We start from the raw sequence: 14,325 nt of genomic DNA, 5'->3' as shown, positions 1-14,325 counted from the left end.
GTTTCTTTTACTTAGATTTCCTTTTTTGTTTGTAGTTTAGTAAGTTTAAAACTGAGGCTACTGATTATGTTTCTCTTTTTAATATGGATGTTGAGTGCTATAAATTTCTAAGTATTATTTTCGAGACATTCCATAAATCTTGATATGTTGTTTCCATTTTCACTTAACTAAAAATATTTTTAAAATTCCCTTTAATTTTGTCAAACTATAGGTTATTTTGAAATTTATTATTTAATTTCCATATGCTGAGTATTTTCCAAATATCTCTCCTGTTGATTTCTAATTTAATTTCATTGTGGTCAGAGAACATGATATGATTTGAATCCTTTGAAATTTAATCTTGGTAAATTTCCATGCTCACTTGGAAAGAATGTAGATTCTGTTTCTTTTGGGTGTGGTGTTCTGAAAACAAGAATTCTGTCAGACTGGTTGATAGTATTGTTCAAGTCTTTATCCTTTCGGTTTTATTGAGAGTAGCATTTTGAAATCTCTGACTATAACTGTGGGCTTATCTTTTTAATCCTTGTATTTCAGTTTTTGCTTTATATATTTTGAGGCTCTCATTTTAAAAATTTGTGATTGTTATATTTTCTTGATTAATTGACTAGTTAGTTTATCATCATGGAATTATCCTCTTTATTTTTGGTAGTATTTTGTGCTTTCAAATCTAGGTTGTCCACTGTTATAATAGGCACTCCAGCTTTCTTTTGAGAAGTGCTTGACTTCTGTATCTTTTTCCATCATTGTGCTCTTAGGCTACCTGTTTCCTTTTATTTTCAAGTGGGTTTCTTAAAGGCAGCCTACAGTTAGCTCTTGCTTTTTTATTCATCTTGATAGTTTTCCTTTTTTTTAAATGTTTGTTTATTTTTGAGAGAGAGAGAGACTGAACGAGAGAGTGCGTGCGCACAAGTGGGTAGGGGCAGAGAGGGAGGGAGAGAGAATCCCAAGCAGGCTTCACACCCTCAATACAGAGCCTTAACTCACCAACCTCAGGATCATGACCTGAGCTGAAACCAAGAGTCAGCCACTTAAACCACTGAGCCATCCAGGGCCCGATAATCTTCCATTTTAATAGTATTTATTAGACCTTTTACATTTAACATAACAATATGCATGTATTTAAATCTTTCATCTTGCTATTTATTTTCTATTTGGTCTGTCCTTTCTTCCATTTTACTTATTTTGGCTTAATTGATTACTTTCTATGAGTCCATTTTATTTCTTTAGTTTGGTTAGTACATATAACCATTGTGTTATTTTATTCATTGTCTTTTATACTATGCATTAAAAAATTTTTTTTGTAATGTTTTATTTATTTCTGAGAAAGAGAGACAGTGTGAACAGGGGAGGGTCAGAAAGAGAGGGAGACACAGAATCTGAAGCAGGCTCCAGGCTCTGAGCTAGCTATCAGTATGGAGCCCGATGTGGGGCTCAAAACCACGAACTATGAGATCATGACCTGAGCTGAAGTCAGACGCTTAACCGACTGAGCCATCCAGGTGCCCCTATACTATACATTTTTATTTTTATTTATTTATTTATTTATTTTTATTTATTTCTAGGAGAGAGAGAGAGACAGCGTGAGCAGGGGAGGGTCAGAGAGAGAGGGTGTCACAGACTGAAACAGGCTCCAGGTTCTGAGCTGGCAGTCAGCACAGAGCCTGACGCGGGGCTCGAACCCACAAACCGCGAGATCATGACCTAAGCGAAAGTCGGACGCTTAACCGACTAAGCCACCCAGGCGCCCCTATACTATACATTTTTAATTTGCCATAGTCTGCCTTCAAGAAATGTTCCATTATTTTAGGTATGATTCTAAGAACTATACAGAAGTATGCTACTTTGTGGTATTGTTTCACTTCTCCATAGAATTAACACTATATATTGTTGTCATTTTTTCTTTGAGTATTCTGTTATCTTTTGAAAAGATTTAAATAATACAAAAATTTTGAACAGATAACATTTTCTTCTGCCTAAAGGATATTCTTTAACATTGTTTATAATGCACTTCTGCTGGTCATGAATTTTTTTTGAGCTTCTGCCTGTCTGGAAAAACATATTTCTCCTTCATTTTGGAATGATTTTTATAGGGAATAAAAAATTGTTGGTTTTCCTTTCAGTATGTTAAAGATGTTTCCTTTCAGTTCCTCTTTTTTTTTTTTTTTGGTCTTGCATTGCTCCAATGGGAGTCTGCTATATTTTTTTTTGTCTTTTGATGGGGTTTTTCCCCTCCAACTACATTTTTTTTATGGCTGATTTTTAAACAATAATTTTCTTCATGTTTTCTGTGCTGGGTTTTTATGGAACCTCTTGGATCTGTAGGTTCATTGTTTCTATCAAATTTTGAAAAATTCAGCCATTATCTTTTTAAGCATTTTTTTCTTTTTATCTTCTTGGGAGACTCTTAGGTATACTTATATGTTGCTGCTTAAAGTTGTTCTAGAGTTTAGTGATGGTCTTTTCTTTTTCTTTTTGTTTTTCCACTCTGAGTTTCATTTTGTCTCTGAGAGATCAGTGCTGTTACCAGGTATCTCATATTTTGGAATGCTGTTATTTTCAGGTATAGTGTCTAGTTTTTTTTTTTTTTTTTATTTCTGTCATACCACAGTCAGTCCCTGTTATTCCATCATATTGACCAGAAGTGAAAGCCTCAAAACTACTAATTATACAGTTAATACACAAATATATTCTTCTTATAAAGTGTTGAGACTCTGTGATGACAATGCCAGTCTCTGATGAGTCACCTTTTAGTCCCAGTCTTCCTCTTCCCAAGGTTTGTAGTGTGTATCTCCTCAGAATTTTTTTCCCGTTTATACATATACATAAAATATGCCCATAGAAAAAATATATAATTTTTAAAAATGTGCTTTTTTTTTCAGTTCATTTCAACTTGAATTGTTTGTTTCATCTCTATCCTACAGGCTGCTAAGAAAGAGCATGCAGCTATCATTCTTTGGAACACTACATCTTGGAAGCAGGTGCAGAATTTAGTTTTCCACAGTTTGACTGTCACACAGATGGCCTTCTCACCTAACGACAAGTTCTTACTAGCTGTTTCCAGAGATCGAACTTGGTCACTGTGGAAGAGGCAGGACACCGTCTCCCCTGAGTTAGGTAAAGTGGCTTCCGATTGGAGATTACTAGTGAAACACTTGTGTCCATCTTGTCTCCCTTGAGTAGCTGCTAGGTGAAGAGGAATAGAAATGATAACAAGGTGAGGAGCAGAGTCTCTGTTAGGAAATCTTTCATAGTTGTGTTATAACTGAGGAAGACTTGACCTTCCTTGTAAGATTTAAATGCAGATAATCCTTGAGTTGACTTCCCTGTGATGATATAGTCAGGGTGGCATGTGTTCAGACGTCTCTGTTAAAACACAAAAATATTTAAAAAATACAGATTTTGTGGATGGTTACAAAATGCCAGCATAAAACCAAATGGATAGCATATTTTGAGCTAGGATTTTATGGGACAGCATTAATGAAGATGCGATTAAATTATGAAACTTAAAAGGACATTATTTTTACCCTTTTCATACTTTCTCCTATCACTTTGATGATAAGGAACGGCATTTTAGGTATCCTTCTGTGAATACTGTGGCCCGTGGACAGGATGTTAATACCTACCTGCATTCTACCTTGAGCCTAGCATAAAATAAAAACAAAAGGGAAAAAAAACCCTGTGTTGTTGGAGCATGGCCTGTTTGTATTCTCCCGGTTTCTTTGGGTAAAATCTAGAGAGTATTTAAAATATCTTTGTTACTTAATTCTGTTTTAATTTTTCCATTGATAGAACTTGCGTGCACTTCTATCTTGTGATATTCATAGTCTCTTAGTTCCTTGTATTTTAGAGACTGACTCATACTGAACATTATATGTTAGAACAGACTGACTCCTTTTGCATCTAGTAATTTTAAAAAGTTAACATGATACCAAAAATTTATCCATAAACTATTGTATTTTTATGGATTATGAATTAATAGGTGCATTCCTCTTCCCTCTTTATAAGTAATTAATGTGTTTTAGGTTTAGTCCATATAAGGGCTAGAAGTTACCTTACATTTAAATCTTATAAGGGAAAAGACTTTTTAAGGTTTTCATTTGTTGTTGTTTTTTAAGAGTACATTAATCTTTTTGCCATATATGTGAATCTGGCTACACCCTGAGTAAAGTCAATTTGCTCAGGCTTCTTTCTTGGACCTAAGTGGAACCTTCAGTTCAGTGCCTGGAAGATGGTTGCCATCTGTCACTTGAGAGTGACTAGTAATATAAAATCGTTCCCTACCAGAAAAACTATACGCCCATAGCTTTCTGTTGAGGGTCAGCTGCGAGCCGTGGGCTGTTGCCAGAGTCAGTGTGTAATTGATTACTACAGGGGGTGACGTATATGGCACATAAACATAGATTTCTAACGATTAAAAACTTGGATTTCTGTCTGCCTTGTGAGCGGTGTGTATGTTCATTCTTTCAGACCCCATTTTCAGCCTTTTCGCCTTCACCAATAAGATAACTGCTGTGCACAGTAGAATTATTTGGTCTTGTGATTGGAGTCCCGATAGCAAGTATTTCTTCACTGGGAGTCGGGACAAAAAGGTAATTTTTTTTTAACTTTGTATTTTTTCAAATGTAAAATAATATTATAGGGATGCTTGGATAGAAGACACATAATCCTGACTTTCTGGTACAGTTTTTAAAGATAGATGTTGTCTCTTGTGTATGTTTCATATGCAGGCATTAAAAAGGCTTTTCTCGTTAAATTGTACAAATACATGTCTCCAAAATATCCAATATGAAAAGAAGGTCTTTCAGACACATGAAATGGCCCCAGTGAGAGAGAAGTAGTAAATTAAATGGTCCAAGACTAACTAGGAGAGCAGGAGGGGATGGACAGGCATATGGAGCAAAATAGTTCCTTTTCTTTTTGTATTCTTAGGAATTAAACTTTTTTTCTATAATGATAATTGCCTTTCTGTATTGCACTTCTGTATGCTTCGACAGAGCCTTCTGCTTGGAATCTTGCTTTGGTCCTGCATTTTGCAGCTGTTGTCCACTTCCCTTTCTCTTCTGTGTGACCAGTCCCACCCCCTGGAAGTGAGAGCTTCCAGGGAAGCCTCATTTCTTACACAGTTATCGTCAAGATTAGGTCCTCTTGACCACTGAGTTCCCTGAGTGCCGGCGATGTGTAGGGGAAAACCCAGGGCTTGATTGGTCCCCATACATTGTGTGGTAACTTCTGGGAGATGTGCATGAGCTTCTTGGTGAGGACGTGACCAGTGGACTCTCCCTGGATCAGAACTGGTTTCCTGAGCGTACAGAGCATGCTAGACCTTCTCTGGTCTCTGGGCAGGGAGCATCCATCTTTGGACCAGCACAGTTAGGTAGTTGAGGACTCAGAGACCTGTGTCTCTGTGATGCTTGAAATATTCTGAAATACTCTAAAATCCTGGAATGTAATCCACAAATGTAACTGGGGCGTTTTTTGTTTGTTTTTTTTTAATGCTAGAGCGAATATTTTGTATTATCTATGCCATCGATACTCTAGTGCATTGCTGGAAATTTTCACAGAGTTTGGTCTGTCTGTGTTAGGTGGTTGCCTGGGGGGAGTGTGACTCCAGTGATGACTCCGTCGAGCACAGCATTGGCCCCTGTTCCTCTGTCCTGGATGTGGGTGGAGCGGTGACAGCTGTCAGTGTCTGCCCCATGCTTAACCTTGCTCAACGGTCAGTCTTTGGGTGGGGCTTTGTTGTAAGTTTTTGTTACGACCACTTGGTTTCTTAATATGTAGCCCTCTTATACTTTAATTCATGGTTTCTCTTAGCTTCCAAGTTGCTATTTGTTTTTTCATAATGCTTATGTTTCTCATAAGAATTGTTAACTTGACAGTACTTGATGATACTCAGAGTGGGAAAATGGGGATTGGGAGTGTGGCTCAGAGATTCATATGTCACCAAATTTAGAACCGTGCTGCTTTCTCAGTAACATCTGCAGTAGATAGAACACGGACGCCTGCAGCCAGCCGGGGCAGCACTGGCTTGTGGGCTCCGCCAGCAGGGCACAGGGGGAGGACTTGGGGCACCCTTGGTAGGGAGGAGGCTCTAGAGCAGTGCTCGGTCTCGTGGGCTGGCACTTTTAAATAGAGCCTTTTGAGCGCACCTGGGTGGCTTAGTCGGTTAAGCATCTGACCCTTGATTTCAGCTTAGGTCATGATTTCATGGTTCTTGAAACCAAGCCTCGCGTGGAGCCCCGTGTCGGACTTTGTGCTGACAGCATGGAACCTGCTTGGGATTCTCCCTCTCCCTCTGCTCCTCCTTCGTGCATGCATGTGCACACACGCTTTCTCTCTTTGTCTCAAAATAAGTAAATATTAACTAACATCCTTTTTATATTTGAAGTTTGTTTATTTTACACACACACACAGAGAAAGCAGACAGGGTAGGTATAGAGAGAGAGGGAGAGGAAATTCTAAGCAGGCTCTGCACTGTCAGCACAGAGCCCAATGGGGGTCTTGAACTAACAAACTGTGAGATCATGACCTCAGCCAAAACCAAAAGTCAGACAGTCAACCGACTGAGCCACTCAGTCGTCCCCACAGATGGTTGGGAACACTGTAAAGAAATACTTTATGGGGCGCCTGGGTGACTCAGTCAGTTAAGCGTCCAACTTTGGCTCAGGTCATGATCTCGCGGTTTGTGGGTTTGAGCCCCGCATCGGGCTCTGTGAGGACAGCTTAGAGCCTGGAGCCTGCTTCAGATTCTGCGTCACCCTCTCTCTCTGCCCTTCCTCCCTTGTGTGCTCTCTCTCTCTCTCAAAAATAAATAAACATTAAAAAATTTTTAAAAATACTTTGGAATGTTGATGTGATGATGGAAATAACAGAAATTCATGCTAATTAATCACTGTCCTCTCCTCCCTTAAAAACAGATACGTTGTTGCAGTAGGATTAGAATGTGGAAAGATTTGTTTATACACTTGGAAAAAAACTGATCAAGTTCCAGAAATAAATGACTGGACCCACTGTGTAGAAACAAGTCAAAGGTATTTTCTTACTATTTTTGCTTCCATCAGATTAGATATTGTTATAATTCTACAAATTATAATTATATTTGTTGTGAAGCACTGAGTTTTTAATGATTTTTTTCCCAGTTGTATTGAGAAGTAATGACATACGTCACTGTGTATGTTTAAGGGGTACAGCCAGATTTACATACGCTGTGAAATGGTTACCACTATAAGTTCAACTTAATCCGTCTGTTGGTGTAGATATGTATGTCAAAAGAAGAGAAAGAAGAATAAAGGGAAAAAAAATCTCTCCTTGTGATGAGAGCTCTTAGGATGTACATCATCCAGTAGTGTTCCCTCTGTAGTCATCATGTCGTACATTCCGTCCCTAGAACGTACTGTCTTACAGTCGGGAGTTTGTACCTTTTGACCACCTGTCTCTGATTTTCCTTCTCCCCACCCTCTGCATCTGGTAACCATAAATCTGATCTCTTTTTCCATGAGTTTGTTTTTATTTTTTAAAAAAGATTCCATATGTAAGTGAGATCATATAATGTTTGTCTTCAGTGGCAAATTGATGCCACACTTACATGGAGAGGAACACAAATCTGTTTACGGTGCTTACACTAAGTGGTACTTCTGTGCTCTGCGGCAGTCTCTTGAGATTGAGGCTTGCTACTGTATTACACTTGGTTTTTAAAAGTTTACTTCAACAGATTGCTTGTTGTGTAATACTGTCTTTATACACAACACATTTGAGATGAATGATTTTCATGATGAAGTAGTCTAGAATGTGACTTTGGTAGATTTTTAATAAAATTGGGTTAAATGTCTTGGTGATATTTTGAGATGTTGTAGACTGTGTTTTGCTCGCCTCATCTTGTTTGAACATATCAGCTCTGATACCCTGAGGGAGCAGACTATCTAGTGTCCCTCAAAGCTACATGACTGTTTTCAAGCCCAGGAAGTGCTCCCTGAGCCTCCTGCCCTGGGCATAGGCCGTTGCCTCCTGCTGGTTTAGAGCACCTGTCATTTACAACCTTCTCCCCACCCTCACCCACCTAGACAGCAGGATCGTTTTCTAATCTAATTTTAATCCATCTTACACTTTAACCATGTCTAAATTATCACAAAGTCAGTAACCTCATTCTGTCAGATTTTTAAAGTATCCTTCAACCTTCATATATGCAAACTGTTCAAAATAGAATTTCAAATACAGTTCCAAATATGATGAAAGTGATGGGCTTGATGGAGAAAGGCCAGTGAGACACGTGTCTTTTACACGATATTTCATCCAGGGGAGTGTGTCTCCTAGCAAAGTATGTCAGAGCTCATAGTAATTACATTTGTTAAAATGTGATCTCTCTTTACTCCTGCTGCCCTTCTGTTTCTCTCCCGCCTCTCTGATGCTGAGTTTAGCAGTTGAAATAGTCATGCTGTTGCTTACTAAAGAAGGGGATACTTCAGTGAAATTCCATTTTCCAGGCATTTGAAATTTTCTCTCTTCATGGTCCCCCTCCCTTCTCTTTTCTTTCCTTTCACCCTGCCCTGCCTATGGTGCTCGCTCCTATTAGTATGCTAGATTTAAAGAGTATTACCAAAAAAAAAAAAAAAAAGAAGAAGAAGAAGAAACTCACCGTCTTAAAGCTTATATAGCTAAATAAGTACTGTTCCTCAAAGTAGCTCCCCTGGGAAGCAGTATACAAGCGGTCCTTGAACAAACGTGTGTACCATTCGACTCCACAAAAGCTTAATTACGAATAGCCTACTATTGACTGGAAGCCTTAGTGATGAATAGTGGATTTACCCTTATTTTGTATGATGTATTAGGTACTGTGTTATTACAATAAAGTAAGCTAGGGAAAAGAAAATGTTACTAAGAAAACATAAGAAAAAATACATTTACAAAACTGTGCTGTGTGACTTGAAACAAATCTGTGTATAAGGGGACCCGCGCAGTTCAAACCTGTGTTGTTTAAGGGTCACCTGTATTATATATACTTGTTTCAGTAATATGTCGCTACTTCAAAGCATTCCTCTAATGAAATGAGAGATCTTTAATATTATCAGTAACATGAGATTCTGGTGATGTTTGTGTCACTTCAAATATTTTTGGATCTTGGGGCGCCTGGGTGGCTTAGTCGGTTAAGCGTCCAACTTTCACTTAGGTCATGATCTCGTGGTTCGTGGGTTTGGGCCCCGTGTCGGGCTCTGTGCTGACTGCCAGCTCAGAGTCTGGAGCCTGTTTCAGAGTCTGTCACTCCCTCTCTCTCTGACCCTCCCCTGCTCACACTGTCTTTCTCTCTCTCTCTCTCTCTCTCTCTCTCCTAGAAATAAAACATTAAAAAAAATTTTTTTTTAAATAAAAAAAATATTTTTGGAACTTATCTTTAGTAATTGTGTTCAGAACCAACTTACAGTGATTCTAATTGTAATACCTTTTATAGCTGTACTTATTTGATCACTTTTTTCTTTTCTTTTTTTTTTTTTTTTAATATTTTTATTTATTTCTAGGAGAGAGAGAGAGAGACAGCGTGAGCAGGGGAGGGTCAGAGAGAGAGGGAGTCACAGACTGAAACAGGCTCCAGGCTCTGAGCTGGCAGTCAGCACAGAGCCCGACGCGGGGCTCGAACCCACGAACCGTGAAATCATGACCTAAGCGAAAGTCGGACGCTTAACCGACTAAGCCACCCAGGCGCCCCTTGATCACTTTTTTTCTTAAGTTCAGCTGATTTTATTTGTAAAGCTCATCTCCAGATGACTCTTGACTGCCTTCAGTAATGAGATTCAAGCTCACGGAAGGGTCAGTAGCATTGAGATAGCTCAGGTCCTAGCCTGCATAGGATGGAAGCATCACCTTGCGAAGACTGTGAGGAAGGCATTACTACTGTACGACAGGGTTGTTGAGATGTGTGTAACATCCAGGGTGGCCCCTTGCAGGTTCTCACAGTCATGTGGTTGTGTAGGCTCTGATGTGCTGATTTTTAAATGTGTTTCATTACCTCAAGGTTATATTTCATTCCTACCTTTAGTGCTGAGAGTGGATCTGGTGACATGTGGGCTCTCAACACCTGAAAGTATAATTTGTATGCTCTGGTGGTTTCAGGGTTTACTGCCGTAATCCTATTTAAGTTTTTACTTTATTCTTCCTTGGTTCAGAGATCTAATTTGCAGGTTAAATTTGTAGAGGGTGTTAAATAATCCTAGGGATTTGTTAATAACCTATTGTAGCATTCTAGGCCTGTCATGGGGTTGAGGGGACATTAATAGGAGTGTCTTGTCCAAGGTCATGCAGTTAGAGGTCACATTGAAGTCCAAGGTTGTTTCATTGGGCAGTTTATTAAATCTTTCATTATCTTTCCCTACCCAGCAGTAAACAAGTGAGTAAGAGTTTCATCTGTGTCACAGGGATGTCAAGTGAATAAAATAATCTAGACTGTGTTGAAAAGTTAGAATTCTTTAAAAAAAGAAACTCGTTTAGTATTGTTACCTGGAAGACTGATTTTAATAGCCATCTCATGAATTCCACTGATCATTGAAACAAAATTTGACAGAAATTTGTTGTCTGTATCTCACTGGTGGTGTCCTTTGTCAGTAAGATATTTAGTATGATAGTTTTAAGTAAATAGAGTAAGATGTTTGCAAGGTTAGAATAAAATTGCAAAAGTATTAGTGATGGTATTTTAAAACCCGTAATTAAAAAAATTTTTTTCACCATTTTTTTTCATTTGTGTGTAGTTGACATGCACGTGTTACATTAGTTTCAGTTGTAAACTTAGTTTATACATCATGCTGTGTTCACCACAAGTGTAGATCCCATCTGCCCTTTTACGTCACTGTTACTGTACTGTTGGCTGTATTCCTTACACTGTGCCTTTTATTCCTGTGACTTATTCATTTAATCCCTGGAATCCCATATCTCCCTGTCCCCTTCATCCATTCTGGCCAACCCTCCACCCCACACCCATCTGACAACCATCAGTTTGTTCTCTGTGTTTATAGGTCGGACTCTGCTTTTTGTAAAACCTGTACATTTTGATGTTCAGGTTTTGATTTCCATTCATGTTACCATTGATAGCAAGGAGATAGTAATATGTAGGTAAAATATTTTGTAGTCACAGCATGCATACATTTATTTCATGATCTCTCTATCTTTGTTTTAGCCAAAGTCATACACTTGCTATCAAAAAATTATGCTGGAAGAATTGTAATGGGAAAACTGAACAGAACGGAACAGAAGGCGCTGAGTGGTTACACTTTGCAAGTTGTGGGGAAGATCATACTGTGAAGATGCACAGAGTTAACAGATGTGCGCTGTAACAGACCTAACAACTACAGTCATGTAGACACTGATGTCTTAAGATATTTATCATGTAAATAGAGGACTTTCTTTACCTCATAATCTCATTGGTTTTCATTTTTAAGTCCTACTGCAGTAGTACTGGGTCACAGACCCTTTGAAATGTGGTGGCAGCTGCAGACTCTCGTCACAGATGTGCATATGCACACACCCTTGGAACCTGGCCCACACCGTCGGGCATCCAGATCTGCATCCCTGTGTTCAGATTAAGAACCGTGTTCTTTGTGACTGAGTTTGCCTAATTTTGTGTTATTTGGGGCCTTTTCTTTTCATATGCCCGTCTTTGGGACATTTCATTGTTTATTACCCCCTTCAAAGGGAGGACATAGAAAATAAAAAGAGATAAAACCCAGATTCCTTTTTTAACATTTTTTGTAATGTTAACAGTTTTTAACTGTTTTTGTAAATAACTTGACCCTCCCTTCCGGTACACCCCAACCATTCTAGGAATTTGGCAGGCGGTTGTGAGTTTGAACTGCAGTGATGACTTCTTCAGAAGTACATAGATTCTTCTTTTATGGTTTGACTTGAAGCAGAATATCCTGACATTTACACTGATAGACGTAGGGGCTGAAGAGTGGAGTTCTGTCACAGTCACCTGAATTGATGTGAAGTCACATATATGAGTCATGAGACAAAAAGCGTCCCCGAGGGTGAATGAGTAGTGGAAGCAGAGGGAAGAAGAAGATGCTAGAAACAGAGTGTCGAGGGTGGCAGCTGAAGTTTGGGAGGTGGGCCAGGTCATTTGGGAGCTTGGGAGGTGGGTGGAGGAGGTTAAGCCTGGGAGAGCAGTCCTGGGAAGACTGCCATGAGAGCGGAGGTTTGCCCTGACCCAGTATCCTCTGGCAGATTGGCAGTGACATGAAGGCTTTGCGTAATAAATATGCTGAGGATTGGGACATGGGGATTTTCCTGGGTGGAGTTTGCTGTTATCTAACATGACATTTTCCTTCCAAAGGAGTGGTGATATTTTGTTTAAATGGAGATTTCTACACCAGCATTATCCAGTATTTCTAGCCCAACAGAAATATAATGGAAGCTATATAAGTAATTAATTTTCTGGTAGCTATGTAATAAAAGTAAAAAGAAATAGATGAAATTTATTTTAGTGACCTGTTTCAACCTAGTATGTCCAACATAAGCTATGTATTTCAACATATACAACATCAAAGATTGTAGAGGTATTTTACACTTTTTTTTGTATAAAATCCTTGTATGATATAGAGTGTTGTATACTCAGAGCCCATCTCAGTTTGGACTAGCCACATTTCAAGTGCCCGCTAGCCACATGCCAGTAGCAGCCATCCATATTTGGACAGTGCAGTTCTAGACAGTTGAGTCCATATGAACTTTTTTTCCTCCCTCAGGCACGTGTGTACATGTATGCCCCAAGGCAGGGAGAGTCTGAGTTCCCAACCTCAGAAACTGGGACACCCTACGGTAGTTTCCTTGCTATCAACTGAAGGATCTGAGTCTTTACCCCCCCACCAGCATGCCGGGGTTTGTTGGGATCCCATGCATCTAGGATTCCAGAGCACAATCAGTGAATTAACCTGGTGTTGTAGAACATTAAGCACAGAACTCAACCTCCTAATGTTCCCTGAAAACAGGCCTAGTCTTGGGAAGACTGAATTCATAGGTACTATTTTGTCAGTTGGGTTTGTGTTAGACACTTTCCCCCAAGTTGTCCTGAAGCATCTTCCTCAGGAACACCCTGGGTAAGTCAGTTCAGTAAGCGTTCAGAGGATGCGCTGTACACATGGGCAGTTGGCACTGTAATTCATACACATACGTTGTAATTTGATGTGCATCTTAATCTGCTGAAAGAGCACTGTTTGAGCCATACTATATTACAAACCATATTGTTCATCACATCTAAAGTGAAAAGGTACCGTGGGAACTTTGCTCCAGGGGAGTAGATGGGGTATTTCAGAGTCCCTGACCTGCCCTTCCCCCATCTCACTTCTCTGCCTCATTCACAGTATCAGAGCTCAGATCTATGCTGAGCGCCAACCTAAGCAGTAGCTGCCTTCTGACCTGTACAGCTTCCTAGACAGGAAGTTGAGTTGTTCTGAGGACATTTGGATTTCTGAGCCAAATCCCTTCCCAGTAGCCTCAGAGGAAGCAGAGTCAGTTACTGATTCCAAAGGGGGAATGTGGGAAATGAAGAGACTGCAAATTCAGGAGTAAAATGGAAGAACAGAATCAATCTCTTTTAAATGAGAAATTCTGGCCACCACGGAAAAGCCTGGGTTGTCGAAGGAATATGCCACGCCTGTGAATCACTACGTACAAGCCTGTGTGTTTCTCAAGGCACTCTGGGTGGGGGTTGGAGACCGGATGTAAGGAAGCGCTTTGATCCTAGCTCATACTGTCAGTGATTGTGGGTAAGTGTTTTCCCTCATCTCTAAATGCAGATAATACCAGTGGATCAGTCTGACTTCAGTTCAACTTGTGTGAAAGGAAATGCCAATGTTCTTTCTGGTTTTTGCAAGGTAGAAGTTTTCTCTGAAAAGGAATCAAGATAGGCAGACTATGACAGGCAGGGAGACTTCTCAACGTGATCAAGGACCCAGGCTCTTTTTCTTTGGTGTCGCCATCCTCAGTGAGTGGCTTCCTCACCACCGAGGATGGCTGCTTGGCCTCCTGCCATAATCTTTGCATTCCAGCCAACAGAAAGGAAAGGCTCATCCCTAGCTTTAAGAAAACTTCTTGGAAGTCCACACAGTTCTGCCTAATCTCCTTGGCCAGAATTTAGTCTTGTGGCCACACCTCAAGAGAAACTAGGAAATGAAATTTTCATTCCAAAGGCCTTGTGGTCAGCTGGGAACTGAAGTGTTTTATTCTGAAAGAATGAACAAATGTTAGTCTCATTTTGCAAAAAGACAACCACTTTGTAGGGTGGTTTTGAAGATTAAATGAGCCAGTGCATGAAAAACACTAGCTGGGGTAGCACTGGTATGTGTATAT

At 39.6% G+C, this 14,325-nt stretch overlaps 1 protein-coding gene across 2 annotated transcripts in view; it reads left to right on the top strand.

Moving 5' to 3' along the window:
* ELP2 (elongator acetyltransferase complex subunit 2) overlaps window positions 1-11,709 on the top strand; it is a 43,465-nt gene extending 31,756 nt beyond the window's left edge. For both annotated transcript variants that reach the window (XM_039238883.1, XM_039238882.1), the window contains exons 18-22: window positions 2,922-3,114; window positions 4,468-4,589; window positions 5,583-5,716; window positions 6,918-7,031; window positions 11,159-11,709. In XM_039238883.1, coding sequence (XP_039094814.1) covers window positions 2,922-3,114; window positions 4,468-4,589; window positions 5,583-5,716; window positions 6,918-7,031; window positions 11,159-11,315 — 720 coding nt within the window. In that variant the 3' untranslated portion in view covers window positions 11,316-11,709. The remainder of the gene's footprint in view (window positions 1-2,921; window positions 3,115-4,467; window positions 4,590-5,582; window positions 5,717-6,917; window positions 7,032-11,158) is intronic.
* The last annotated feature ends 2,616 nt before the right edge of the window (window positions 11,710-14,325 follow it).

This window comes from Hyaena hyaena, unplaced genomic scaffold (assembly GCF_003009895.1).
Source record: "Hyaena hyaena isolate Hyena2069 unplaced genomic scaffold, ASM300989v1 scaffold_150, whole genome shotgun sequence".
In the NCBI taxonomy this organism is placed as follows: Eukaryota; Metazoa; Chordata; class Mammalia; order Carnivora; family Hyaenidae; genus Hyaena; species Hyaena hyaena.
The sequence above is the reverse complement of the archived record's forward strand: the minus strand, read 5'-3'. Positions and strand labels throughout refer to the sequence as shown.